Source organism: Crocuta crocuta, unplaced genomic scaffold (genome assembly GCF_008692635.1).
Source record: "Crocuta crocuta isolate KB4526 unplaced genomic scaffold, BGI_CrCroc_1.0 scaffold68, whole genome shotgun sequence".
Classification (NCBI taxonomy): domain Eukaryota; kingdom Metazoa; phylum Chordata; class Mammalia; order Carnivora; family Hyaenidae; genus Crocuta; species Crocuta crocuta.
Window position 1 is genome coordinate 2,080,107 of NW_027532426.1, and position 25,890 is coordinate 2,105,996.

Genomic DNA, 25,890 nt, shown 5'->3' on the forward strand with positions numbered 1-25,890 from the left:
GAGGCAATCCTAAGCAGGCTCTGCACTCTGTGAGCATCAAGCCCCATGTGGGGCTCAAACCCAAAAACCATAAGATCTTGACCTGAGTGGAAATCAAGAGTCAGATGCTTAACGGACTGAGCCACCCAGGTGCCCCAGGAGTTTTTATTAATGAAATAGTATATTCTAGTAGTAAACCTCAAGAAATTTCACACTGACAATAGAAAAAATATAAAAGGCATAAGGAAACATTCCAAGATAACCCATAAAAGAATGGATTGTTAGGATAAAGTAAATAATGCTGGGAAGCATACAACCTAGAAGGTTTGGGACAAAGAGAGCAAAGGGTGGGAGTTGATTTCTGACTTATTGAACCTGAGAAGATAAAGAATTTAAATGTGGGGGCGCCTGGGTGTCTCAGTTGGTTAAGCATCTGACCAGCTCAGGTCACGATCTCACGGCTCATGAGTTCAAACCTCGCATCGGGTTCTGTGCTTCAGATTCTATGTCTCCCTCTCTCTCTCTGCCCACCCCCACACCCCCGCCCCACTCATGCTCTGTTGCTCTGTCTCAAAAACAAAAAAAACCTTTTTTTTTTTTTTTAAAGAATTTAAGTGTGTAAGAAGACCAACCCAGTCCCCCAAGCAACCTAAAAGGACAAAGATATTTACCTTCAGGGCTAGCTAATCAGTTTCAGAAGATACTTTGTTAACAACCTAAATCTCACTAATTTGCTTTGTTTTTCAACATTATTTTAGATAAGAAAAGCATTTCATAAACTAAGCTATAATGCTTACCATGCAGTTTTATATTATTACACTTAAGTATGGATGTACAAGTAGAATTCCACCCTTTCTCACTTTTTATTGAAGTTTACAAATATGTATTTGTAACTAACTAACCCAGTTTCCCCCATTATATCTTCAGAAGCTTAAATGGTGGAACCAAAAGTGGAACCCAATCTTCTGTCTCCACACTTGTCAAAATGGGCCTTAATTTTTTTTTTTTTTTTAGAATGTTTATCTTCTCCTTTATATTCTTTTTTTTTTAAATAGTTTATTGTCAAATTGGTTTACATATAACACCCAGTGCTCATCCCAACAAGTGCCCTCCCCCATGCCCATCATTCTCTTTCCCCTCTCCCCCACCCCCATCAGCCCTCAGTTTGTTCTCTGCATTCAAGAGTCTCTCATGGTTTGCCTCCCTCCCTCCCTCTCCCCAACTATTTTTCCCTTTCTTCTCCCTCATAGTCCTCCGTTAGCTTCCTCCTAATCCGCCTATACATGCAAACATACGGTATCTGTCCTTCTCTGCCTGACTTATTTTGCTCAGCATAACACCCTCTAGTTCCATCCACGTTGCTACAAATGGCCAGATTTCATTCTTTCTCATCGCCATGTAGTATTCCATTGTATAAATAATACCACATCTTCTTGATCTAGTCATCAGTTGATGGACACTTAGGTTCTTTAGAGGGGCCTTAATTATATATTCACTCTTATTGGTGATATACTTAGTTATACAGTTTATCACAAATTTACCTTGAAATATGGGATGCCTGGCTGGCTCAGTCAGAAGAGCATGTGACTCTTGATCTTGAGGTCCTGAGATTCAAGCCCCACGCTGGATTTAGAGATTGCATACGAACATAATTTTTTTTTTAATTTATATTAAGATGTAACAAATTGAAATCCGTCTGACTGTTGCCTTTTATTCTATTCCTATAACTAGCCTAGATTTTGTATTGTCTTTGTTGGCTTATAAACTTGCTTTCTTTTACCCCTTTGTAGGCTGTTGAAACAAAGGAAAAACTAGAAGAACAAATAGGACTTCCTGGGAAAGGGGGGAAAGCAAAGGGGAAGAAAATACAGATGGCTGAAGTTTTGCCTTCTCCGTGCGGGAAAAGAGTCATCCCCCGAGTGACCATAGAGATGAAAGCAGAGGCAGAAAAGAAGATTAAAAAGAAAATTAAGGTAATACTCTTGAAAATGTACATAAAATACTTGAAACCTATTTCAACTTAAAATTTAATAAATGATATTATAAAATTTCTAATCTCATAGTTTGTAAATTATCCTGTATCCCTAACTTTTCTTTCCTGTGAACCTAATTGTTTTTCATGTTTAAGTATTTTGAAAAAGTCATGCCCATACCTTTATTCAGAGCTCTTAACCAAAACTTAAAAGACAAAAATCACTCTTTGACCAGATATATATTTGTATATTTGACCTTACATTATTCCAAGTAATAAGTTGACAGAACTTGATCATCTTTGTCTTGCTCTCTTTTAGAGTGAAAATACTGAAGGGAGCCCTCAAGAGGACGGTATGGAACTAGAAGGTCTGAAACAAAGGTTGGAGAAGAAACAGAAAAGAGAACCAGGTATTTAAACATTTTAAGTAAAATGGAGAGTTGAGATTAAATTGTGCCTGTTACCTCGTACATTCCACATCGTAACACGATAGAGGACTATGTCTGAAGTTTATTTGAACCTCCCTAATACTGTCCTTGGATTTTATTTATTTTAGAAGAGCCGGCTTCAGATTCTGTCTCTCTGTCTCTCTCTTTCTCTCTCTCTGCCCCTTCCGTCTCTCTCTCTCTCAAAAATAAATATTTTTAGGGGCGCCTGGGTGGCTTAGTCGGTTAAGCGTCCGACTTTTGCTTAGGTCATGATCTCGCGGTTGGTGGGTTCGAGCCCCGCGTCGGGCTCTGTGCTGACTGCCAGCTCGGAGCCTGGAGCCTGTTTCAGTCTGTGACTCCCTCTCTCTCTGACCCTCCCCTGCTCACGCTGTCTCTCTCTCTCTCTACTAGAAATAAATAAAATATTTTAAAAAAATAAAAAATAAAAAATTAATATTTTTAAAAAAAGAATTTTAGTAACCATTTGATTATGCCTTCACTGAGTATCTACTTTTTTTTAAGTTATTCATTAAGATATTCACATATCAAATTCATCTATTTAAAGTATACCATTCAATCATTTCAGTATACTCAACAGTTGGGGCCCCTGGGTGACATAGTCGGTTAAGCGTCCGACTTCGGCTCAGGTCATGATCTCATGGTTTGTGGGTTCAAGCCCTGCGTCGGGCTCTGTGCTGACAGCTAGCTCAGAGCCTAGAGCCTGCTTCAGATTCTGTGTCTCCCCCTCTCTCTGACCCTTCCCTGCTCACGCTGTCTCTCTCTCTCAGAAATAAAACATTAAAAAAAAAATTTTTTTTTAAGTATACTCAACAGTTTTAAAATAATTTTTTGTACCAAAAAGAAACACGCTACCCCATTAATGGTCACTCTACATTTCCTCCCAATTTCCCCTCCCACATACAATCATTAATCTACTTTCTGTCTCTAGATTTACTTATTCTGGACATTTCATATGAATGGAATCATTTAATATGTGGTCTATTGTGCCTGGCTTTTTTCACTTAGCATGTTTTCAAGGGTGATCCATGTAGTAACATGTATCAATACTTCATTCTTTTTATTGCCAAATAGTATTTCATAGTATGGATGTACCCCATTTTATTTATTTGTTCATCAGTTGATAGGTATCTGGCTTGTTTCCACTTCATGGGTTTGTTGGTTTGTTTGTTTGTTTTTAAGTAGGCTCCACGCTGGGTGGGGACTTGTATTCATGACTCTGAGATCAAGAGTCAGATGCTTAACCGATTAAGCCACCCAGGTACCCCATGGACTTAATGTTTTGATTTCTTTTGGGTAAATACCTAGGAGTGGAATTGTGGTGGGTGATACAATTTTTTATGTTTTACGTTTTGAGGAACATGCCACACTGTTTTTCAGAGCAGCTGCACCATTTTACATTCCCTCCAGCAATGTAGGAGGGTTCCAGTTTCTCCACATCCTCACCAACACTGTTAATTCATTGCCACTCTTTTTCATTCATTCTAGCCATCCTAGTGGATATGAAGTGGTGTCTCCTTGTGGTTTTGGTTTGCTAATGATTGGGTATCTTTTCATGTTGTTTGTTGGTCTTTTATATTTCTTTGGAAAAATCTCTATTCAGACCCTTGGCCCATTTTTTTAAATTTTTTTTTTTAATGTTTATTTTGAGAGAGAGACAGACAGAGCATGAGCAGGGGAGGGGCAGAAAGAGAGAGGGAGATCCAGAATTTGAAGCAGGCTCCAGGCTCCGAGCTGTCAGCACAGAGCCTGCCTAAGGGCTAGAACTCAAAAACCACATGATCATGACCTGAGCCAAAGTTGGATACCCAACTGACTGAACCACCTAAACACCCCTTTATTTTTATTTTAAAAAATTTTTTTAATGTTTATTTTTGAGAGAGAGCATGCGTGACAGTGTGAGCAGGGGAGGGGCAGAGAGAGAGAGGGAGACCCAGAATCTGAAGCAGGCTCCAGGCTCTCCACTGTCAGCACAGAGCCTGATGTGAGGCTCAAACTCACAAACTGCCAGATCATGACCTGAGCTGAAGTCCAACACTTAACTGACTGAGCCACCCAGGTACCCCACCCATTTCTTTAATTGAGTTGTTTGTCTTTTGTTGTTGTTGAATTTATTGTAAGATTTATGTATTCTGGATCCCAGTCCTTTATCAGATATATGATTCTCAAATACTTTCTCCTATAGATTAACTTATTTTTTTTTTAACGTTTTTCATTTATTTCTGAGAGAGAGAGAGGCAGCGTGAGCAGGGGAGGGTCAGAGAGAGAGGGAGTTACAGAATCCAAGGCAGGCTCCAGGCTCTAAGCTAGCTGTCAGCACAGAGCCAGATGCGGGGCCCGAACCCATGAACCATGAGATCATAACCTGAGCTGAAGTCAGACGCTTAACCGACTTAGCCACCCAGGCGCCCCTAGATTAACTTATTTTCTTGATGATGTCCTTTGAAACACAAGTTTTTAACTGTGATGAAATCTAAATTATCTTCTTTTTCCTTTTGTTGCTTGTGTTTTGTGTATCCTATCTAATCTTTTGCCAAATCCAAGGTCGTCAAGATTTACCCCTATGTTTTCTTCTAAGTGTTTTAGTTTTAGCTCTTACATTTAGATCTGTGATGAACTGTGAATTAGTTTTTATATGTGGCATTAGGAAGGAGTCCAGCTTCATTCTTTTGGATGTGGATATCCAGTTATCCCAGCACCATGTCAGAATCCTTTTTTCCCTATTAAATTGTCTTCACCCTTGTCAAAAATCAGTCATAAATATTAAGGTTTATTTATGGATTCTCAACTCTATTCCATTGATTGATCTGTAAACTAACCTTGACTATCTAACTTTTTTTTACTTCGAGATAGAGAAAGCATGTGCATGCGGAGGAAAGAGGCAGAGGGAAAGAGAATCTCAAGCAGGCTCCATGCTCAGTGTGGAGCCCAACGTGGGGTTCGATCCCATAACCTGAGCATGACCTGAGCCAAAATCAAGAGTCAGATATTCAAGCAACTAAGCCACCCATGCATCCCAAATATCTACTTTTTTTTTAAATATTTTATTTATTTCTGAGAGAGAAAGAGAGAGACAGCCTGAGCAGGGGAGGGTCAGAGAGAGAGGGAGATACAGAATCTGAAAGAGGCTCCAGGCTCTGAGCTGGCTGTCAGCACAGAGCCCGATGCGGGGCTTGAACCCACGAACCATGAGATCATGACCTGAGCTGAAGGACGCTTAACCAACTGAGCCACCCAGGCGCCCCCCCAAATATCTACTTTAATAGATAATATGTGCTCAGTTCTGTGGGAAATAAAAAGATGAATAAAACAAATGGAAACATCTTAGTATTAAACTAAAGACATAATAAAAGTATGTGAAGCCATGCAAAATTATATTAACTTTAAACCTAGCTAGCAGTCTGTTAGCATGTAAAACCAATGAATCAGTTGAGTGTTTTGAGCATTCATGTTCCCATTAATCTCACATAATGTGAGGGAACAAGAAGTGGGAGAGTATGGCATTTACCTTCAAGGGGTTTATCAAGAAAGAAAGTTAAAGCAGTATATACTAGCCATTGTAGGAACTGAGAATGGCAAGATCGGTGTGGGTGCATATACATTGTAGAGGCTTTGTGAGAGAGGTAGAACTTGGGTTAGAGTCCTGAAGAGTGGGTAAGATTTAGGTATCCTAGATTGGGAAAAGAACAAGGGGCATATAATATGCACAGGACAATGAGAAGACCTCCTTAATGGGGGCGCGGGTGGGGGGGGCACTTATATAAGGAAATTAAAAAAAAAAGTGAACTAGATGACAGAGATATAGAAAATCAGGTTGTTGGAGGAGGCTGGATAACATTAGCTTCAACTAGGAAATGTGATGTAGGTAGGTATACTGACAATATGAAGGATGGTATCAGACCAATGTGGGTGCTGCCCTGCTCATCTTTGGACGAGGACTGGTGACTTTAAACCTCCTTAGTCAGCCATTAAACACCCTCAAGTTTTTGTCCTAGCCATTCTTTTCTGTTTGAACTGTCTCCCTTGCCTTGACTTCACCAGTAGCCTTTTGTTGATCTTGCATCTATTCTTGTCCGTTTCCAATCACTATCCTGCAACCTAAGAGAACTTTTTAAAATTCAAATCTGGTTATATTGGTTCCCTGTTTAAAACAAAATCCTTGGGGCGCCTGGGTGGCTCAGTCGGTTAAGCATCCGACGTCGGCTCAGGTCATGATCTCACGGTTCGTGGGTTTGAGCCCTGTGTCGGGCTCTGTGCTGACAGCTAGCTCAGAGCCTGGAGCCTGCTTCAGATTCTGTATCTCCCTCTCTCTCTGACCCTCCCCTGCTCACGCTGTCTCTCTCTCTCTCAGAAATAAATAAAAAACATTTAAAAAAAAGAATATGTGAAGGTGGTTAATTCCTATCTCCCTTCTAGGTACCAAGACAAAGAAGCAAACTACGTTGCCGTTTAAACCAATCAAAAAAGGAAAGAAGAGAAACCCCTGGTCTGATTCAGACTCAGATGTGAGCAGTAATGAAAGTGACTTTGATGTCCCCCCACGAGAGATAGAGCCACGGCGAGCAGCAAGTAAGCACAAGTGAACGACATGCTAGATGTGCTGCAAGATCTGGGCCAGCGTGTTTCAGGGCACTAATCCCAGCACTTACTGTATCCTAGAGCAGTAATTAAGTTTTTGAAAAACTAAAGCATCTTTTAGGATATTAAACTAAAGCTTAAATCTTGAATTGTGATAGCAACCTGTGGATTACATATTTCTGCTGCCCTCATTTACTCTTTGTCTATGTATGTTTTTTATAGCAAAAACCAAATTTACAGTGGATTTGGATTCGGATGACGATTTCTCAGATTTTGATGAAAAAACTCAAGATGAGGATTTTGTCCCATCAGATGTTAGTCCGGCTAAGACCAAAACTTCCCCACCAATGTAAATACCTTCTCTAACATGGATCTTATCATGATTGTTGTCAGTAGTCAATGATATATTCTTTGTTGCTTGACACATTTAGAATTAGTTGTCAGGATGTTGATGTTTTGTTGTTTTTTATTCTAGACCTACTAACAAAGAACTGAAGCCACCAAAGAGTGCCACATCAGGTATGTATTTAATTAAAAATAGTGAGATGTCTGCCTCACTGGGGCACTTGGGTCTAGCTGGGTTCTAATCTGAACTACATTATCCGAGTCCTGCCTTGGAAGATAAATGTGGGTTCTTGTTAGCATTGCGTTGACGTTGTTCATTAGGGTTAGTTTTGCACAGAAACAGGTTTTACACTTAACATGCTGAACGTCATCGCATGCTTGCTGGGTGTTAGAGGCACAAAAAATATCTGCTGGATGAAGAATGCAGAAATTAGAACAAAGTTATGAGTATGTTTTGAATATTCTAGAAAAGTCACAGACTTGGTATTTAAATGGGAATTCAGACCAAGAATGGATTTTTATGTGTTGCTTATCCGTGCTATTTTCCTTTCCATTTGAAGTAATGGACCTTGATGCTGATGGTGCCAAGGACACTGTACCACTTTCTCTAGGTTCTCCGGCTGCTAACTTCTCAGCGGAGACTGAAATCACAAACCCCGTTTCTAAAAAGAAGGTAGTGGTGAAGAAGACGGCAGCAAAAAGTGAGCCTCAGTCTTTCAGATGGGTTAATGTTGGGGTTAAGTAGCGGGCTACCACAAGCCAGTTTCAGTTTTTTATTCCCCAAAATTACTATTAATATTGAAATTAAAGCTTTTCCAAGTGAAAGCATATTTTTATTTTACATTTATTTATTTTTGAGAGACAGAGAGACAGAGCATGAGTGGGGAGGGGTAAAGAGAGAAGGAGACACAGAATCTGAAGCAGGTTCTAGGCTCCAAGCTGTCAGCACAGAGCCTGACGCAGGGTTCGAACCCATGGACTGTGAGATCATGACCTGAGCCAAAATCGGACACTCAACCGACTGTGCCACCCAGGCACCCCGAAAGCATATATATTTAGATCTTTATAATCAAAACTGGTGCTCAAAAGTTCTAAAATCAGCATATTTCTCAAAATGCCAGGTATTATGTACCTCATTATCTGTGACAGGGATAAAGTTTACAAACAGTTGCAAAGGTTTAATGTAAAACATATAGCTGTTAAAAAATTAGATGCTGAGGCACCTGGATGGCTCAGTTGGTTAAGCGTTCAACTCTTGATCTCAGTTCAGGTCTTGATCTCAGGGTCATGAGTTTAAGGCCTGCACTGGGCTCCATGCTGGGCGTGGAGCCTACTTAAAAATACTTAAGAATAGTTTAGATTCTCTAATGTATTTTCAGCTCTATTAGATATTTTCCTATCTTAAATGTAAGCAGTCAACAGTTTGCTAAAGAAAGTTCACAGAATAATCCATCTAAGAGTGGACATGATGAAGGCCTGTGTTGACTTGCAGGTCAGCCTTCCACCTCCACTACAGGTGCCAGAAAAAGGGCTGCACCAAAAGGAACCAAAAAGGAGCCAGCCTTGAATTCTGAGGTCTCTCAAAAGCCTGATCCCCCCAAAACGAAAAATCGCCGCAAGAGGAAGCCTTCCACTTCTGATGATTCCGACTCTAATTTTGAGAAAATGATTTCTAAGACAGTCACAAGCAAGGTGAGTGTTATCCTAGTCACTCTGTTTGCAATAGCTGTTTGAAAATACATAACCAAGATTTGCTCTTAATCTGACACATTTTTAAGGAAATAAATTTAAGTCTCCTAATCCATTTAGCTTTTACTTACTGTAACACAGTTACATTTAAAAATATGCCACTTAGTCAAAAAGAGAATCGTCTTAGATCTATCTCTTACTACTTATTAGAAGGTGGGAAATTCCTTGAATTGTAGTCTGTTCGTATATTTTTTATAGTGAAATGTTGCTGTCAGACTAACATTGTGCAAATTACATGGACTTCCTCTTATAGAAATCCAAGGGGGAGAGTGAGGACTTCCATCTGGACTTAGACTCAGCTGTGGCTCCTCGGGCCAAATCTGGACGGGCAAAGAAACCTATAAAGTACCTCGAAGAATCAGATGAAGATGATCTGTTCTAAAATGTGATTATTTTAAGTAATGGTCTTAATGAGCCCAAGACTGATTTTAGAGTTACCTGAATCCCTTAATTTCCTCCCCTCTGAATTTTGTTTGGGGAAGGTAGTTTTAATGCAGAGTCATCAAAATGAAGTGTGTAGACCCCAAGTATCCCTTCCCTTTTTATAATACTGTCTAAATAGGGACCACCTCATGGGCATTGTTTTCTTCTCTGCTTTGTCTGTTTTCACTGTCTTTTCTTTTGTCTTTAGAATCTGATTTTAAATTCTTCTGGACTCTAGACATAGTTGTGTGGTCACTTCAGCATAATATAGTTTATTGACCATTCATTAAGCCAGAATTGTTATGAAAGTATCTACTCTGCCTCCTTTCAATTTCCTACTTTCAGTAAATATGAGATAGAGCATGATTAATTCTGTTTTACCTTAGTTTTATAGGTAATTTTCCATCAAGTAGAACGTTATAGTTGTAATACACATACTCCCCACTCAGCCTTTTATGTGCTGGATTTCTGCTCAAGCAATAAGAAAATTAATCCTATTCTTTATATCCTCTTGAATATTAGAAAGATTGAAGGAATACACCTTGGCTGTGTCTGTATAACCTCCATACAGTCAATAGGATGAAGAGAGACCATAAGTTATGTGACTATCGCAGCTCTGACTTGTCCCCTTGGGCTGTCTCCAAGTCCAAGTCTACCAAAGAACAAATGTCTAGGGAGCACTGGACTGCAGAAAAGTGGGGGACAGCATTCACTCCAAAATCTTCTATGATCTTTTGCTCGGCAGTGAGCAGCTATAGCTACTTTGGGAAATCTCTATAATTTTCAACTTCTAAACTTTTTAAGGCCTTTCTGCATTTTTACATGTTGTGTGACTTGAGTGGTGTTATCAATGTTTTTGTAAATATTTACTATGTTTTTCTATTTCACTTAATTCCAACAATTTTGTACTTTAATAAAATGTTCTAAACATTGCAACCCATTGATTTTCCCGTTTTTTTTTTCCTGGCCTTGCAATATACCCTTTTCCTTACTTCTTCGCTTCATTTTGAGAACTATTCTGATCATGTGCTGAGGTACCTACCTAATAGCTCCTGGTCATAGTAATAGGTCTAAGAGATAGGCAGGCATCATGACCTACCTGAAGCCAGCCAGGTCTTTTCCTGGTATGGGTACAAAGTTCTTCATCGCCTTCACACGCGGAAGGCCTTGGCCCTACATCAGTAAGTAGTTGCAAATATGCATGTCTTTTTTTTTTTTTTTAATAATTCCTCTACAGCTGTTTTGATAATCAAGACAACTACTTGATGATCTCAATAAATTAGGGCAACTGGCTAATCATTTAGAAAAAGAAAAATGTTAGATAAATTCATTCCCTTCCTCACATCCTATACCAAAGTTAAGTTCAAGCAAATAATATTTATTTAGATGTCAAAAACAAAATCATTTAGAAATGTACCAGAAGAAAAGTAATCCTGAGTTACAGAGAAATATCTGAAACCTCTCCCCAAGGGTAGTGTTGATGAAGATCTAGAAAAATGAGCACTTTCATCAGAATCTGGGCAAAGAGGCCAAACTCTTTGTCCCAAATATCCTCACTTTACAAAATTTAGTTCAGGGTGTGTGGGTGGTTCAGTCAGTTAAGCATCCAACTTTGGCTCAGCACATGATCTTGCGGTCTAGGAGTTCGAGCCCTTTTCAGGCTCTGCTGACAGCTCAGAGCCTGGAGCCTGCTTCAAATTCTCTCTCTCTCTCTCTCTCTCTCTCTCTCCCTACCTCCTTCCCCACTCATGTTCTGTCTCTCTCGCAAAAGCAAACATTTAAAAAAAATTTTTTTTTAATTCAGTTCAAGGGGCACTTGGTGGCTCAGTTGGTTAAGTGTCTGACTCTTGATTTCAGCTCAGGTCATGATCTCACAGTTGTGGGTTCAAGCCCCACATTAGGCTCTGTGCTGACAGCATGGAACCTGCTTGGGACTCTCTGTCTCCCTCTCTCTACTTGCTCAAGCACACTCTCTGTCTCTCAAAAATAAACATTAAAAAAACTTAGTTCAGGAGAAGAATTGAAATGTGCAAATCCATGTAAGCACACAGAAACATAGGAAATCTCAATATCCTAGTTAGATAATGTTGCAAAATGCTACCAGGGAAGAGAGGGGCAAAGTACACAAGGGATCTCAGTTTCTCAAAACTACATGTAAATCTACAATTACTTCAAGCAGAGCCACATGCAAAGATATTTTTAAAAGACACTTATTTTATGTAGTAAAAAAATTGCAAGTAGCTTAAATGTCCAATGAGCAGGAGACTTTAGATAAATCACTTGGTTTAAACAAATTATGGTACAATGAGGAATACCAGGTACTCATTAACAATGATCATATTTAAAAAATAATAATAATAAATACTGATTGACATGAAAAGATACTCAGGACTTTACTAAGTGAAGAAAGCAGATTACCAATCAGAGGTGAAGTCCCTATCTGGTAAATATGCATTTGTTTATAAAATAAAAGAAAGCTTATGAACCCTCTTTAAAAAGAAAAGAACCGGAAACCTTTAACCTTTTAAAAGTAAAAGTTTGCAGGGTGCCTGGGTGTTTCAGTCGGTTGAGCGTCCGACTTTGGCTCAGGTCATGATCTCATGGTTCGTGGGTTCAAGCCNTAAAAAATAAATAAATAAAAACACCTTAAAAGTAGAAGTTTGCTCCCAGTAAAGCACCTGCTAACTAAAAGACTGAGTGAATACATCTCTTGACTATTCATTCTAGACATTCAAGAAGATAAAAATTCTAGTGCTAATAAACTTGGTTATACACAGTTAGACCTTTTATAGAATGTAATTATTTCCTACACAGGAAACATTGCTTAATAAATACATACTACGTCAATTAGAATTATAAAAGAATACTTACTGGGCAAATAAAGGATTCAATGCATTAGTTGATTTATAATACAATAAGCTTAGTAAAGCCTTTTTGTTCTTATATTTTTTGAGAGAGGGTGAAAATCTCAAGCAGGCTCCATGCTCACGGATCTTGACCCTGGGATCATGACCTGAGCCAAAATCAAGAGCCGAACACTCAACCAACTGAGCCACCCAAATGCAGCATCCTTTTTGTTCTTTTAAAATACATTAAGGTGGCACAACCAGTTAAGTGTCTGGCTTCCGCTCAAGTCATGATCTCACGGTTCATGGGTTTGAGCCCCGCATCGGGCTCTGTGCTGACAACTAGCTCAGAGCCTGGAGCCTGTTTCGGATTCTGTGTCTCCCTCTCTCTCTCTGACCCTCCCCTCCTCGCACTGTCGCTCTCAGAAATAAATAAAACATTTAAAAAAAATTAATAGGCGCGCCTGGGTGGCTTAGTAGGTTAAGCGTCCGACTTTCACTTAGGTCATGATCTCGCGGTTCGTGGGTTCGAGCCCCGCGTCGGGCTCTGTGCTGACTGCCAGCTCAGAGCCTGGAGCCTGTTTCAGTCTGTGACTCCCTCTCTCTGACCCTCCCCTGTTCACGCTGTCTCTCTCTCTCTCCTAGAAATAAATAAAACATAAAAAAAAAAATAAAATACATTGCATCCCACTGTTCTGCTGCAAGGGAATTTTTTAAATGATTTCTAGCTATTTTTTCTAAAACCCAAAAAAAAAATTTTAGTGCATTTTTTGCTTCTAGAGTGATGGATATCTGTTCTGACCTGTCCAGTGTCCCTTTCCTCAGTAATTCCACTTTTGGAGCATTATTTTGAAGTCTGAAAAACAAAAAGTTTGTGTCCAAAAGCATTCATCGTGGTATTATTTACACCGGTGAAAAATGGAACAGAATAGGCATGCTGCAATGGAAGAATTGGTTACACTGGTACATCCTTATTTCTACAAAGTCATTAAAAGTCTTATTTTCCTGGAACATTTAAGAGCACAGGAAAGTCATTGTGTTGGGTAGAGGAGGGAAAAGATACAAAAACTATCCTGTATAATGTATAATTCATACTCATTGAATTATACTATAAAATGGTGCATTTTGCTGTGTGTAAACTATACAGCAATAAAATAGGGAGGAAAGTTATCTTTTAGATAGTGTAAGGCTCAAATATAAACCAGGGCTTCTCAAACTTGTACTTACAAATCCGTTAAGGGTCTTGTTAGAAATCGCAGATTCTGATTCAGTAGGCCTGGAGTGGGGTCTGAAGTTGAATTACTAATATTTTCCCAAGTGATGTCAGTGCTGCTGTTTGGAGACTCTGCTTGGAAAAGCAAAGGTGTAAAGTACATACAGGTGCCCCTCCATGTGTGTGGTCCCTGGATCAGCAGGATTCGCATGACCAGAGAGCTTGTTAGAAATGCATGTTAGGCCCACTCCAGAACTGGGTGATTTAAAAGCACCTGTTTTAAGAAGCTCTCCAGTTAATTCTGATGCAGACTGAAGTTTGAGACCAATGCTATGCACACTGAAAGGCCACCCGCCAGATGCAGCAAAATATCATCTGCTTTTCTTAGGATAATGAGATCGGGGCGATTTTTGTTTTCTTCTTTGCATCTTCCTGTATTACAAAAAGCTTTACATGGTTTTTTTTCCAGATGAAAATAACTATAATTTTTTTAGGTTTTTAAAGTAATATCTGGGTTACAGTTCTTGATATGATGCTGAACTCGTTCCAGGCCAGGAATCGATCTCAGGTGTTTCACACCGATGGGGTGCACCATTCAAATCTGAGGAGGATGTCCACAAGCTGTGTTGAAAAACTGTGTGGCGGTTAATTGTAGGTGTCAACCTGACTGGGTTAAGGGGTGCCCAGATAGCCTGTGAAGTATTACGGGTGTGTCTCTTAGGGTGCCTCCAAGAACCAATTAGCATTTGAATCAGACTGAGTAAAGATCATCATTGCCAATGCGGATGGGCACCATCCAATCTGATGAGAACTTAAATTGAACTACTGAGCTGGTGGGGGCAGACCTGGGGGAACTAGTTTCTTTGAATCCCCACCTCCGCAAAGAAAGCCAATAACGGGAGCAGATCTGTGAAAGTGAGGGTTAAATCCCCCTTTCTTGGTTGCAAGGCCACCTACGGGCAGAAAAACTACATTTCCCAGCCTTCCTTGCGGAAGGTCATCCTGGCCAATGATATGTGAGCAGTCGGTCACATGGCCGCTCCCGGGACTTTCTGAGAGAGCCGTTTTTGCACAAATTTCTCCCACCCTCGTCTCTTCCTCCATCCGCTGCCTGGGATGCGGCGGAGCAGGGATGGTGGAGGAAGAGGACCACNGGGCACAGAGCTGCCCCGCCTCCCTGAACAGCCCACCGCCCTCCTCCTTCTGAATGAGAGGGAAACCATCTTCTCTCTTGTTTAAACCACGACTTAGTAGCTGTGCTGTTACAGCCGAACCTAATCTTAAATAATTATAAAGCCAAAGGAGGGAGGTAAGGCCTGATGGGGAAGCAGGTCCCCGTGGCTGATAAAACCGCAGAACCCGAGGGATCTATTGGGAACCCGTAGGCTGAGGGCGGGGAGGAGAAGAGAGAGGAGCGGGGACAACCTGTGAACAGAAGGTCGCCTGTCCAGAGGATTTTCAGGCCTGGAAAGAGTTTGAAAGGCCAGACACTGTGCANACCATTAACCCGTTTTGGGCTTTTCATTTCTACTCGGGACTAGACATTCTGATTACCCATCTCACACCAAATCGGCCACTTAAGTGATCACAAGCTTTAGAGGAGACCAGAGTTAGCAAATGAGGTAGAGTGAGCGTTCGCATCGTCTTGGGGCNCCCATTCACCCACCCAACAAATATTTACTGAGCCTCTGCCACGTGCCAGGAACTGTTCTAGGTGCTGACACGGGACAGTGAACAAAGCACCTCGTAGAGCTTACATGCCAATGGAGGAGATGGGTGCTACTCGGGATACAGTTTTTAAATTACCAAGTATGTTATGTAGTGATCAGTGCAAAGGAAATAAAGCTGAGAAAGGGGATAAGAAGTAAAGGGTTAAATTCCCGTTAGGACGGCTTGGGAAGGCCTCACTAAAAGGCAACATTTCTGTAAAGACTAAAAAATGTTAGAGGGGTTGTGAGGCCTGGGTGACTCAGTGGTTGGGCATCTGACTCTTGATTTCAGCTCAGGTCATGATCTCACGTTTCGTGGATTCAAGCCCCAAGTCAGTGGAGCCTGCTTGGGATTCTCTCTTGTTCTCTCTCTCTCTCTCTCTCTCTATCTCTCTCTGCCCCTCATGCGCACTCTCTTAAAATAAATAAATGAACTTTTAAAAAATGTTGGAGGGGCACGGGGAGAGAAAATACAGTCATGTGTTGATGATGTCACTTACTGGGTACAACCATGTAGTGCCTGCATATGTGTGTCCATGTGTGACAGAATGGGAATTGGCTCCACAGCCCCTACTGTGAGGGCTGAAGTGTCTGGGACAGAGATTAAATATGAACCTGGGCAGGATGGGCCTCTCAGCCCAGCTCCAGATCTTAAGTATGGCCAAGAATGGGGCCATGTGTCATCAGCCCTGGGCAGCATCAGTGACACCTCCTCTCAGGCTGGACAGCGCTATCTGAGAAGGAGAACGGGCCCCAGAGATTGTACAGTCTCCTGATTCTGGCCTACGGCATCAGAGGCTGGGGACAGCACAATGTGACTATGCTACTGTCCCCCCTACCCCCCACCTCTGCCATTTTCCAGTCCCCAAAGGCAGACAGATCTGATGGAGTTTTTCCAGGCTGGGCCAGTGGCCTGACCCAGCAGGGGCCATGAGGACAGGGCAGGGACCATTCCTGGACAGTCAGGAGAGATGAGGTGTGTCCCTGAGCCCCCATGGCTGGAGCCGGGGGTCGGGGGTCGGGAAGCAGCTTTGCCAGGAGCAGGCAGAGGTCAGGGTTGGGAAGGTCAGCCATGCCCCCACCCCACATCCTGTTTTTGGAATGTGGGGCCCCAGCATGTGCTTTCCTTTGGACTTTGTCCAAGGCAGTGTCTCCCCACCCAGGCCCACTCCCAAGGGAACCCTGCGTGACAGTGGGGAGGGTTCCCCAGCACAACCATCATTAACCTAGGGTTTTTCCAGGCTGGGCTGCGCCCCGGAGCCAGTGTAGGTAAAGGGCACATTTCCCACCCTCCCTGAAATCAGGCCAGGGGGGTCCCTGTCAACACATGGAAATTTATACAGGCTCCCATGGCTGAAGGGGAAAGGAAATGTCTTTGGGGAGGAGATTCTTGGCCTCCCCACTCAGAGAGGGGCAGGCATGGTCCACGTCCAGTGTGTGGGCCAACCAGACCCAACCAAAGCCCTGGGGATTGTCAGGCCCCAGAACACCTGGGAAGCCCAGCCAGGCTACAGAGAGAACAGTTCCATGAGGGGCTTGAGCACGTGGGCTCCCAATCTGTCAAACCAGGCATGAGACGGGGACTGGCTACTTGCTGTGTGGGCAAGTGGCTTAGACCCTCCGCGTCTCAGCTTCCCTCCTGCCAGGGTCGTCAAGAGGATTTAATGAGCTGATCTGTGTGATGGGCTCAGCGCAGGGCCTGGTCCAGAGCAGGGACACAGGTGGGGAAGGGGAATGATGTGCTTGGGGGGGAGGGGGGCAGATTCCTAGAAAGGCTTAGAGGGGACAAACAAAATGTCTCAACCTGGGGTGTCCCCTCCTCAGCCACTCAGGTCACCATGAGTCATCCTAACTCTTCCCCTAAGGGACAGCTTCTCTCCTTACACCTAGAGCTGTAGAATGTGATTCAGAGCCTTATGAGGGCAGAGAAGTCCTTCTATTTATTTTTCACATTATAAAATAACATGCTTATCAGAATCAATCTGGAAATTATAGAAAAGCAGGAAGAAAACAAAAGCTTTTTTTAAAACTACCAACCCCAAACACTCTTGATGCCTTAATGGTTTCCATAGGGGATTCTTCCCTGGGCACAGGTTTTCTTTGTTCTCAGTAATATGGTTGGGACCTTAGCATTAAGACGTAGAGCTGGAAGGAAACTTGGGGGTCAGATGGCCTCGCCTCCTCAGTTGACAAGCCAGGAGACTGGGCCCAGAAGAGCTCAGTGACTTGTCTAAGGCCAGTAGTGACAGAGCTGTAACCAGACCTACTAAGTGTCTGGCGCCCCCAACGCCAGCACCAAACCCCCCTCCAGCCCTGAAGCCTGCCTTCGAAGGTGACAGTCAGATGATAGTGGATCTAGGCCTTACAGTTTGGGGGAGTCTGTTCCATGGGCTTCCATAAAGCCCCCTGCCCTCAAAAGGGAGGTTAACCCCCTCCCCCGTTTCCAGGAGGAGACACAGTGGGTGGGATGGGGGGAGGGTGGGTAAGAGATAGAAAGGGAGGGCTGGCAAAGCCCAGCAAGGGGCATGGCCCTGTGTCTGTCCCCAAGGGTGGAGCCAACCAACAGGGCCACCCTGTCCCTTTAAGAGAAGGGGGAGAGCAAGCCCCTCTCTGCCATTCTCTCCTGTCATCCATCCTGGCCAAACCCAAAAGGGAAAATGAAAGCGGGTCCAGGAGAGTAACAGGTCCCAGCCATCTCCCAGGACCCGTCCCTCAGCTCTAACACCTCGGCTCCAGCCACAGGGTGAGTGTGGGGTCAGGCGAGGGTCTGGGGGCACTGGGAATCTTTGGGGCCTGTGTGAGTGTGTCAGGGAGGGTCTCAGGAAATGTGGGAGGCTGGAAGAAGAGGGACACCAGGGAGGAGATGGGAAAGGGCTGGACCCGTATTCCTGCCGCTCCGGGGTAGGATGGCAGGGACCCCTAGAACAAGGGATAATGACAGAGTTATGAACGTGGGGGGGAACTTTCATGTCCACCAACCCCGCATTCGGAGAGGAGTTCCCTGCAGTAAGAAAGGCAGGAGAAATGATGGGCAGAGAAGGAAAGCGGTGAGCTCCCTCCGGGTCTGCTGGCTCCCACCTCTCCCAGGTTAGGCTGGGTCTGGACTCCCAGATTGGAGGCACCACAGTGGCCCATGGAAAGCATCCCTGGGCTCGCAAGGGCACGGCTGGGCTTCTGCTTCTACAATACAGTCGGTCTGGCCCCCATGATGTCAAGTTCAGTCCCTGCGGATCTAGACTCTAGAGGAGCATGGGGTCCAACCAAGCAGGCCCCATGGGGGTCTGGCTAGAGCACCAGGGTGGTGCTCTTCCCCAGCACCTGTTGGCCCCAAGGAGAAGGGCACCCACAGTTGAGAATCTCCTAACCCCTCCTGCCCCCGCCCCCTTGCTTGACTCCCTCGTTCCCACAAAATCCCGGCTAAACCCAGGCCTAACTGAGCCCCTGCCTTACCCCAAGTTAGAGGAGAGCTAGCTAACCTCACCCCGTGGGTTGGGGCGGGGGGGGGCAGAAAGGGGGCGCTGATCCGCGGCCTCTGACGCCCGCCCCCGCGCCCCCCAGCGCCATGGGGGAGTGGGCGTTCCTGGGCTCCCTGCTGGACGCCGTGCAGTTGCAGTCGCCGCTCGTGGGCCGCCTGTGGCTGGTGGTCATGCTGATCTTCCGCATCCTGGTGCTGGCCACGGTGGGCGGCGCCGTGTTCGAGGACGAGCAGGAGGAGTTCGTGTGCAACACGCTGCAGCCGGGCTGCCGCCAGACCTGCTACGACCGCGCCTTTCCGGTCTCCCACTACCGCTTCTGGCTCTTCCACATCCTGCTGCTCTCGGCGCCCCCCGTGCTCTTCGTCATCTACTCGGTGCACCGCGCCGGCAAGGGGGCCGACGGCGCGGACGCGGGGCCGGGGCCGCCCCCGCGCCGCCGCTGCTACCTGCTNGCCCCCCTGCCTACCCGCACCCGGCGCCGGCCAGCGACAGCGAGGGCGGCAGTGGCCGCAGCAAGGCGTCCCTCGCCACGGTCCGCCGGGACCTGGCCATCTAGAGGCGGCCAGCAGGTGCTTCCCCGAGAACTGTCCCCTGGACCCTGCCCTGCAGGGTCCCCAGCACTTCCTGGGTGCTCTGGGTGGAGTGGGGCGCGTAGATGGAACTGTGGCAGGTCCTTGCTGCCCTGATCCAGGTGGCAGGGAAGGAGGCCTGGGGCTGAGAGAACGTGCAGGAGAGGAGGGCACAGCAGAGCCGAAGGGGAGGTTCAGGTGGTGCCCAGAAAAAACCCTTGTGATACCAGCATGCCGACGGCCTCTCCTCGTTCAGACTGAGCCGTGCCTCTGTGTGGGCTCCCTGTGTGGGGGCACACACGTACACATAGGTGTGGCAGGAGCCGTGTGCGCGCATGCGCATGTAAAACCTGTGTGAGCTCTGTGTGTGTGCGCATAGGTGCACGTGAACCGTGTGTGTACATCCTATGCGGGCTCTCTGTGTGTGCGTCCGTGTGCGCCCTGCAGGCCTGTGTCTGTGCAGGCGTCTGTATGCCCTGGGTGAGCCGCGTGTGCGTATGTGAGAGACAGAGCGAGATCTCTGATATGTACCGCGTGGGTGGTCAGGATCCGGTGCCAGCAGCAGCCACAGTGGCTCCCTCCCTACCTGCAGGGGCATTGCAGGAGGTCCCCCCTCTTGACGGAGCCCACAGAGGGAGGAGCCAGCCGCCCCTTCACACTGGGCAGGCCTCAGTGTGGTAGGGCTTGTGGACACCATCCACACTTGACCTTGCCGCCCAGGCAGGTGGCCAAGCCCTCCCTTTGATGGAGGTAGAGTAGGGGTGAGGGGTAGGGTCAGAGGGCAGGACTCTTTTCTAGATTCACCCCCTCACCCTGCCCCTGTCCCTCCCCCTCCCCCCCCCAGTCCATAAACACGGCCAAGTCCTTCTGTCCTCAAAGCCGCGCTGACATGTGCCCCTGGCCCTGCATTTCCCTGTAGCCACCACCTTCTTCCCTCCTCGGAGAACATAAAGAGCTACCTACACAGCTGCCTCTTGTCCCCCTCCGTCTCTTCTCCACCCCCATGTGTCTTCCTCCCTCGCCAGCCCTGTGGGGCTGCTCTCTGCAAGATCACTCGGGCCCTAAGTGACATCCAGGGGCCACCATCTGACTGCACCCTGAGCTTTGTCCAACCCCCCTGGGCAGGCTTGCCTCCACCCACTCTGCCCGATTTTCTCCGCGTCCCTGGCCCTTCCCTCCTTGGCCTCCTTTCCTTGTGCTCTTCTTCCTGGACTCCCCTGCCTGCGCTGCGCACAGGAGCACAGGAGCCGGAGGGGTCTTTCTAAATAGTCTTCCTGCTTAGTCCCCCCAGGGGCTCCCTGTCATCAGGGTAAGTCCAGCACCTACGGGAGGCTTCTGGTCTTGCCCCGCCCGGCCCTGCTTCAGCCCCGCTGCACGGGCTTCCTAACCATGCCGTGTTCTCTTCCTACCAAACACAGCGACCAGTTTCCTTCCCGGAGGTTGGCACATGCTGTTTCTCTGCCTGGAGCAGCCCCTCTCTGCAGCGCCCCCTCCCCACCCTAGCTAATACCTACCTGCCTTTTGGTCTCATTTGGAAATAAACAGATACTTTCTCTAACAGCCCCCACCCCCAAGTCAGAGCTAGATGACCCAAGGCACCCATACTTCCCCAGGCAGAGCACTTCTGCTGGATGGCATTACTCTCTCCTCCACGATGGCCCCAGAGTAGGTGCTTAGTAAAATACGTGTTGCTAAGGAACCGAAGGTGTCCCAGAGGCCCAAGCACGTATCCTTGTTCATGGTGTGCAATTCTCTCTCTGATGTTGATGAATTAGGTGTGCAAAGCGTGGATCTACAACAAACTCAGGCGGATATACAGCTATTCTCCAGATGTATTCATTCAAGAAATATTTGTTCGGCACATACTATATGCCAGGCAATGTTCGAGATCAGCACCATTCAATAGAAATACGATGTGAGCCACATGTGTGATTTCAGATATTCTATTAGCCACATTAAAAAGTAAAAGGAGGGGCACCTGGGTGACTCAGTCGGTTTAGCATCTGACCGGCTCAGGCCATGATTTCACGGTTTGTAGGTTCGAGCCCCGCATCAGGCTCTGTGCTGACAGCTAGCTCAGAGCCTGGAGCCTGTTTCGGATTCTGTGTCTCCCTCTCTCTCTGACCCTCTCCCGCACAGTCTCTCTCTCTCTCTCAGAAATAAATAAAAAACATTAAAAGTTTTTTTAAAAAGTAAACACATGAAATTAATTTTAATAATATATTTTCTTTAACCCAGGATATCCAAAATATTATTTCAACACATCATTGATATAAAAAAGTATTAAGGAGATATTTTATATTCTTTTTTTTATGCACTAAGTCTTTGAAATCGGGTGTATATTTTATGCTCGGAGCACATCTCAATTTGGACCAGCCACCTTTCTAGACTCAGTCACCACATATGGCCAGTGCTGCTGTATTGAACAGAGCAGATCCAGATGTTGGGCTCCAGTGGTGAACAAAACCTGCCTTCGAGGGGCTTACAATAAATATAGCATATATTTATTGTATATAGCAGGCAATAAATATAGTATATACTGCCAGGTATCTCTCAGAGTAAGTGCAGAAAGTGACTGTCCCTGAGGAGTGACACTGGAACAGAATGTAGGAGAGCTAGCCATGAAGCTGGATCTGGAAGAGCATTCCTGATGGAGGAGCTGGCAAGTGCAAAGGCCCTGTGGCAGGAATATGCTGGGGTGTTTGAGGCCAGCAAGGAGGCCGTTGCGGCTGGAGCGGAATGAGGGATGGGAGGGGGGGGTCACCAGCACCTCAAGTGCATCCCAACTGCCTTAGTTCCCTTCTCAGTGCTGGTATCTCCATCACCCCGGGCCCCCTCCATCCACTATTGCAGAAGCCTATCTTCCACCCACCTCCCATGTCCTGTCAATCACCTGGTCCCGCCCATTTTACCACGGAAGCATTTCCTCCCTTTATCCACTCTTATCCCTTCGGGGGCTGCCCAGGGTCAGCCCTGTCACCAGAGGCCAGAATCACTCCCACAGCTTCTGCTCTGCTCCCTGCAATTCCAGTCCAAACAGCTCACTGACTGGCTTGAAATCCTTCACTCCCAACATGCTCTCGATCAAGTCCAGCTCCTGCACCAGCCCTAGCCTGAGCCCATCCCAGCCTCTCCAATTCACTTCTTCCAGCATTCCACCCAAAATGGTTAAAGCACAGAGCTGGTGACAGTTTCTGATCACATGAAGCCATTTATCACCTCTGTGTCCCAGCTGGCTAACTCTTCCCCTTACCCCTTACCCTGGGAAGGAACACCTCTTCCAGGAAGCCTTCTGAAGTTTGCCCCAGGCCTGATTAAATGCCCTGTGCTCCCGTAGGCCCAAGATTTAGTCACCACCTTAGCCAGCTTGCGCCCCAGTCACCATTCTTTGGTCAGTCTCCCCTGCCAGTGCAGAGCACATGTCAGACAGCACCGGTCAGACCCCATGGTGGGGTTCCCAGCTGGGAGCAGTTCCCCCCGCCAGGGGACATTTGGCAATGTCTGCAGACATATAAGGACAGCTCCTCATGACAAAGAATCCCTGGGCCCAAAATGTCACTTGTGCCGTGGTTGAACTATGAGTCACTGAGGGCAACCTCCAGCCCCAGCGTCAAAGGTACAACTCCCAGGGAACATTTTGTAAATGTGGGGGCACCACTACAGTTGTCAAAATGAAGGCAGTCTGTTGGCGTTTGGTAGGGGGGGCTGGAAATCCCAAGATGCCCTCCTACAACACACGTGGAGGCGCCCGGCTGCCTCAGGTAGAGCAGGTGACTCTTGATTTTGGGTTTGCTTTATGTTCTTTTATTTTTGAGAGAAAGCTTGCACGTGTGTGCAAGTCAGGGAGGGATAGAGAGGGTAGAGAGCGAGAGAGAGAGAGATAGAGTGAGAGCAGGAGAGTTGAAGAGAGATCTGCGCTGACAGCAGAGAACCCAAGGCAGGGCTTAAACTCACAAACCTCGAGATCGTGACTTGAGCCAAAGTCAGATGCTCAACCGAGCCACCCAGGCATCCCTGATTTCAGGGTTGTGACTTCGAGGTTGTGACTTGGAGCCCCAAGTTCGGTGTAGAGATTACTTTTAAAAAAGAGAGCATGGGTGGCTCAGTCGGTTAAGCGTCCGACCGCGGCTCAGGTCATGATCTCACGGTTTGTGGGCTTGAGCCCCGCGTCGGGCTCTGTGCTGACTGCCAGCTCAGAGCCTGGAGCCTGTTTCAGATTCTGTGTCTCCCTCTTTCTGTGACCCTCCCCGCTCACACTGCCTCTCTCTCTCAGAAATAAAACATTTTTTTTAAATGTAAAAAAAAAAGAGAGAGAGAGAAAAGAAATTTCACACACATGGCTTTAGAATGTCCCAGTGGATGGTCACATCGTGAAAAGCCTCTCCATAACTACCTGAGCCCAAAACCTGATTCTGTTTCACAAGTAAAACAGGGTTTTGTGGTTGTGGTTTTTTGTTTGTTTTTGCATGGTTTTATTATACAGTGGCAGCTTTTATTTCAACATTCACTCATACTCCGTAAGTTTCCTGTGCTTCTTGGGGCGCCTGGGTGGCTCAGTTAAGCATCCGACTTTGGCTCAGGTCATGATCTCATGGTTTGTGAACTCGAGCCCCACATCAGGTGAGCTCAAGCTGTTTCAGGCTCCTCGTTGACAGTGTAGAGCCTGTGTGGGATTCTCTCTCTCTCTGTCTCTCCCTTCCCCACCCCCCTTCTCTGCCCTTCGTGGGATTCTCTCTCTCTGCCCCTCCCTCATTCATACCCTCTCTCTCAAAAAAAAAAAAAAAGTTTACCAGGCTTCTTCTACAGAAGCCATTCTACAGAATTCTACAGAACCATCTGACTTCTTTTAACTCCCAATATATTAATTAAAAGTAGAAGCAACCAGGGGCGTCTGTGTGGTTCAGTCCGTTAAGCGTCAAACTGGCTCAGGTCACGATCTCACAGGTAATGAGTTCAAGCCCCGCCTCCGGCTCTGCACTGGCACCGCGGATCCTGCTTGGGATTCTGTCTTCCGCTCTCTCTGTCCTTCCCCCGCTTGTTCTCTATCTCTGTCTCAAAACAAATAAAAGTAAACTTTATAGAAGAAAAAAAGTAGAAGCAATCATATGACAATGTCCTATCTGCCAGGCAATTGTTTCCAAGCATTAACATACTGAAATGTTAGAAAATAGTTGGCTGGAGGAAGAGAGCCCTTGCCTCCGCGTGCACGCTGACCGCCCAGACGGCCGGATACGTGAGGAGCTGTCGCCACCTGGTGGTTGAAGTAGAAATGGCAGGCAGACCCCACGGAAGGAACTCTTCCTGCCCAGGAATCTCTTCCTGCCCAGGCGCCCCGCTAACCCAACCCCAGACACAGCCTCCACTGCCACCTCTCTGGAACCCTTAGACCTCAGTGCTCTACGCTTCTTCGGGGGCATCAAGACTCCAGGAAAGACCTCTGGCTGAGAGGTGGGCGCCTTGAGTACTGGTCCCCCCATCTGCCGTGAATTCGCTTTGATCCTGGACAAGGGCACTGCTCTCTCTGGGCCTTCATGTGTGGAGTGTGAAGGGTGGAAATTGGTCTCTGATGACGCTACGGGCCTGCCACACTTGACCCTCTCCACCAGGAGCATTCAGGGCCTCCTGCCTACAGAGTGACTAGGCGTAGGCAGGGGAAGGCAGGACAGTCCTTGAAGGTACAAGGATGGATGGACTGGTTTTCTAAGCTTCCATCCCAATCTGTGTTCTTGTCAGATTTCCAGGAGCTCCTGACCCAAATGCCCCTGCCAACTGCCACCTCTGAAGGTCAAGTGCAAATTAGAGCTCCTCTGCCACTTAGGGACCCTCAGACTCAACCTCTGGCTTCCAGGGGCTCAGGACTCTCTGCAGCCAGGAGCTGGCTTCCTCCTTCAGACTGAGATTCCCAAAGAGCTGGGGCTGGCTTCCTCCCTCAGACTGGGGACTCCCTGAAGGTGGGAGCAGCTACTTCTCTGCCCTCCCCACCCTCAGACTGGAGCTCCCTGACACAGGCTGTGTAGACCCCTAGACAGAGGGCTTCCCAAGGGCAGGCCCATCTTGTTCCACCAAAGACCCCAGCACAAGGCAGGCTCTGAAGGCAGCTTGGCCCCCAACGCTCAGACCTGGCCCCCAGCCCCAGCCCCCTGCCCACACACCAGGAGAAGGCAGCGAGGCAGTGAGACTCGGAGGCATGTGTAGAATAAATATAACTTTATTCTTTATCCAGTAGATCTCAGTGGAAAGTCCAACAGTAACAGGTGCACCAGCGGGCTCTGGGGGGATGAGACCCCAACCCCGGGGCAAGGAGGGCAGGGCAGAACCAGCTCCCCCAGCCTGGGGGTGCAGGGGGTGAGGGGAGGGGATCCCCTGGAGGCCCGTCCTGCGGGGCAAGGAGGGGTCATGGGTATGGGGTGGGGGTGGGGCAGGCCAGCGAAACGGAGAAACTCAGGCCAAGTGTGTCTGTCCACCCATTTGTTGGTTGTGTGTGTACGTGTGTGGGTGTGGGTGAACGTGTGTGTGTGTCTGGGGACGCTGTGGGCAGTGCTGGTGGCTGTGAGGCTGGGGGACAGGGGCCGCTTGAACCCCTTG

General features: G+C 46.5%; 2 protein-coding genes across 2 annotated transcripts in view; both read left to right on the forward strand.

Moving 5' to 3' along the window:
• TOP2A (DNA topoisomerase II alpha) overlaps window positions 1–10,422 on the forward strand; it is a 28,223-nt gene extending 17,801 nt beyond the window's left edge. Inside the window, exons 28-35 of the mRNA XM_077779220.1 lie at window positions 1,770–1,952; window positions 2,271–2,361; window positions 6,814–6,966; window positions 7,198–7,324; window positions 7,451–7,494; window positions 7,881–8,021; window positions 8,813–9,012; window positions 9,323–10,422. Coding sequence (XP_077635346.1) covers window positions 1,770–1,952; window positions 2,271–2,361; window positions 6,814–6,966; window positions 7,198–7,324; window positions 7,451–7,494; window positions 7,881–8,021; window positions 8,813–9,012; window positions 9,323–9,451 — 1,068 coding nt within the window. The 3' untranslated portion in view covers window positions 9,452–10,422. The remainder of the gene's footprint in view (window positions 1–1,769; window positions 1,953–2,270; window positions 2,362–6,813; window positions 6,967–7,197; window positions 7,325–7,450; window positions 7,495–7,880; window positions 8,022–8,812; window positions 9,013–9,322) is intronic.
• Window positions 10,423–18,662: 8,240 nt separating this feature from the next.
• GJD3 (gap junction protein delta 3) lies at window positions 18,663–20,224 on the forward strand. The gene is made up of 2 exons (XM_077779141.1): window positions 18,663–19,305; window positions 20,150–20,224. The coding sequence occupies exons 1-2, from the start codon at window positions 18,823–18,825 to the stop codon at window positions 20,222–20,224; spliced, it is 558 nt and encodes a 185-aa protein (XP_077635267.1). The 5' UTR covers window positions 18,663–18,822.
• Window positions 20,225–25,890: the final 5,666 nt, after the last annotated feature.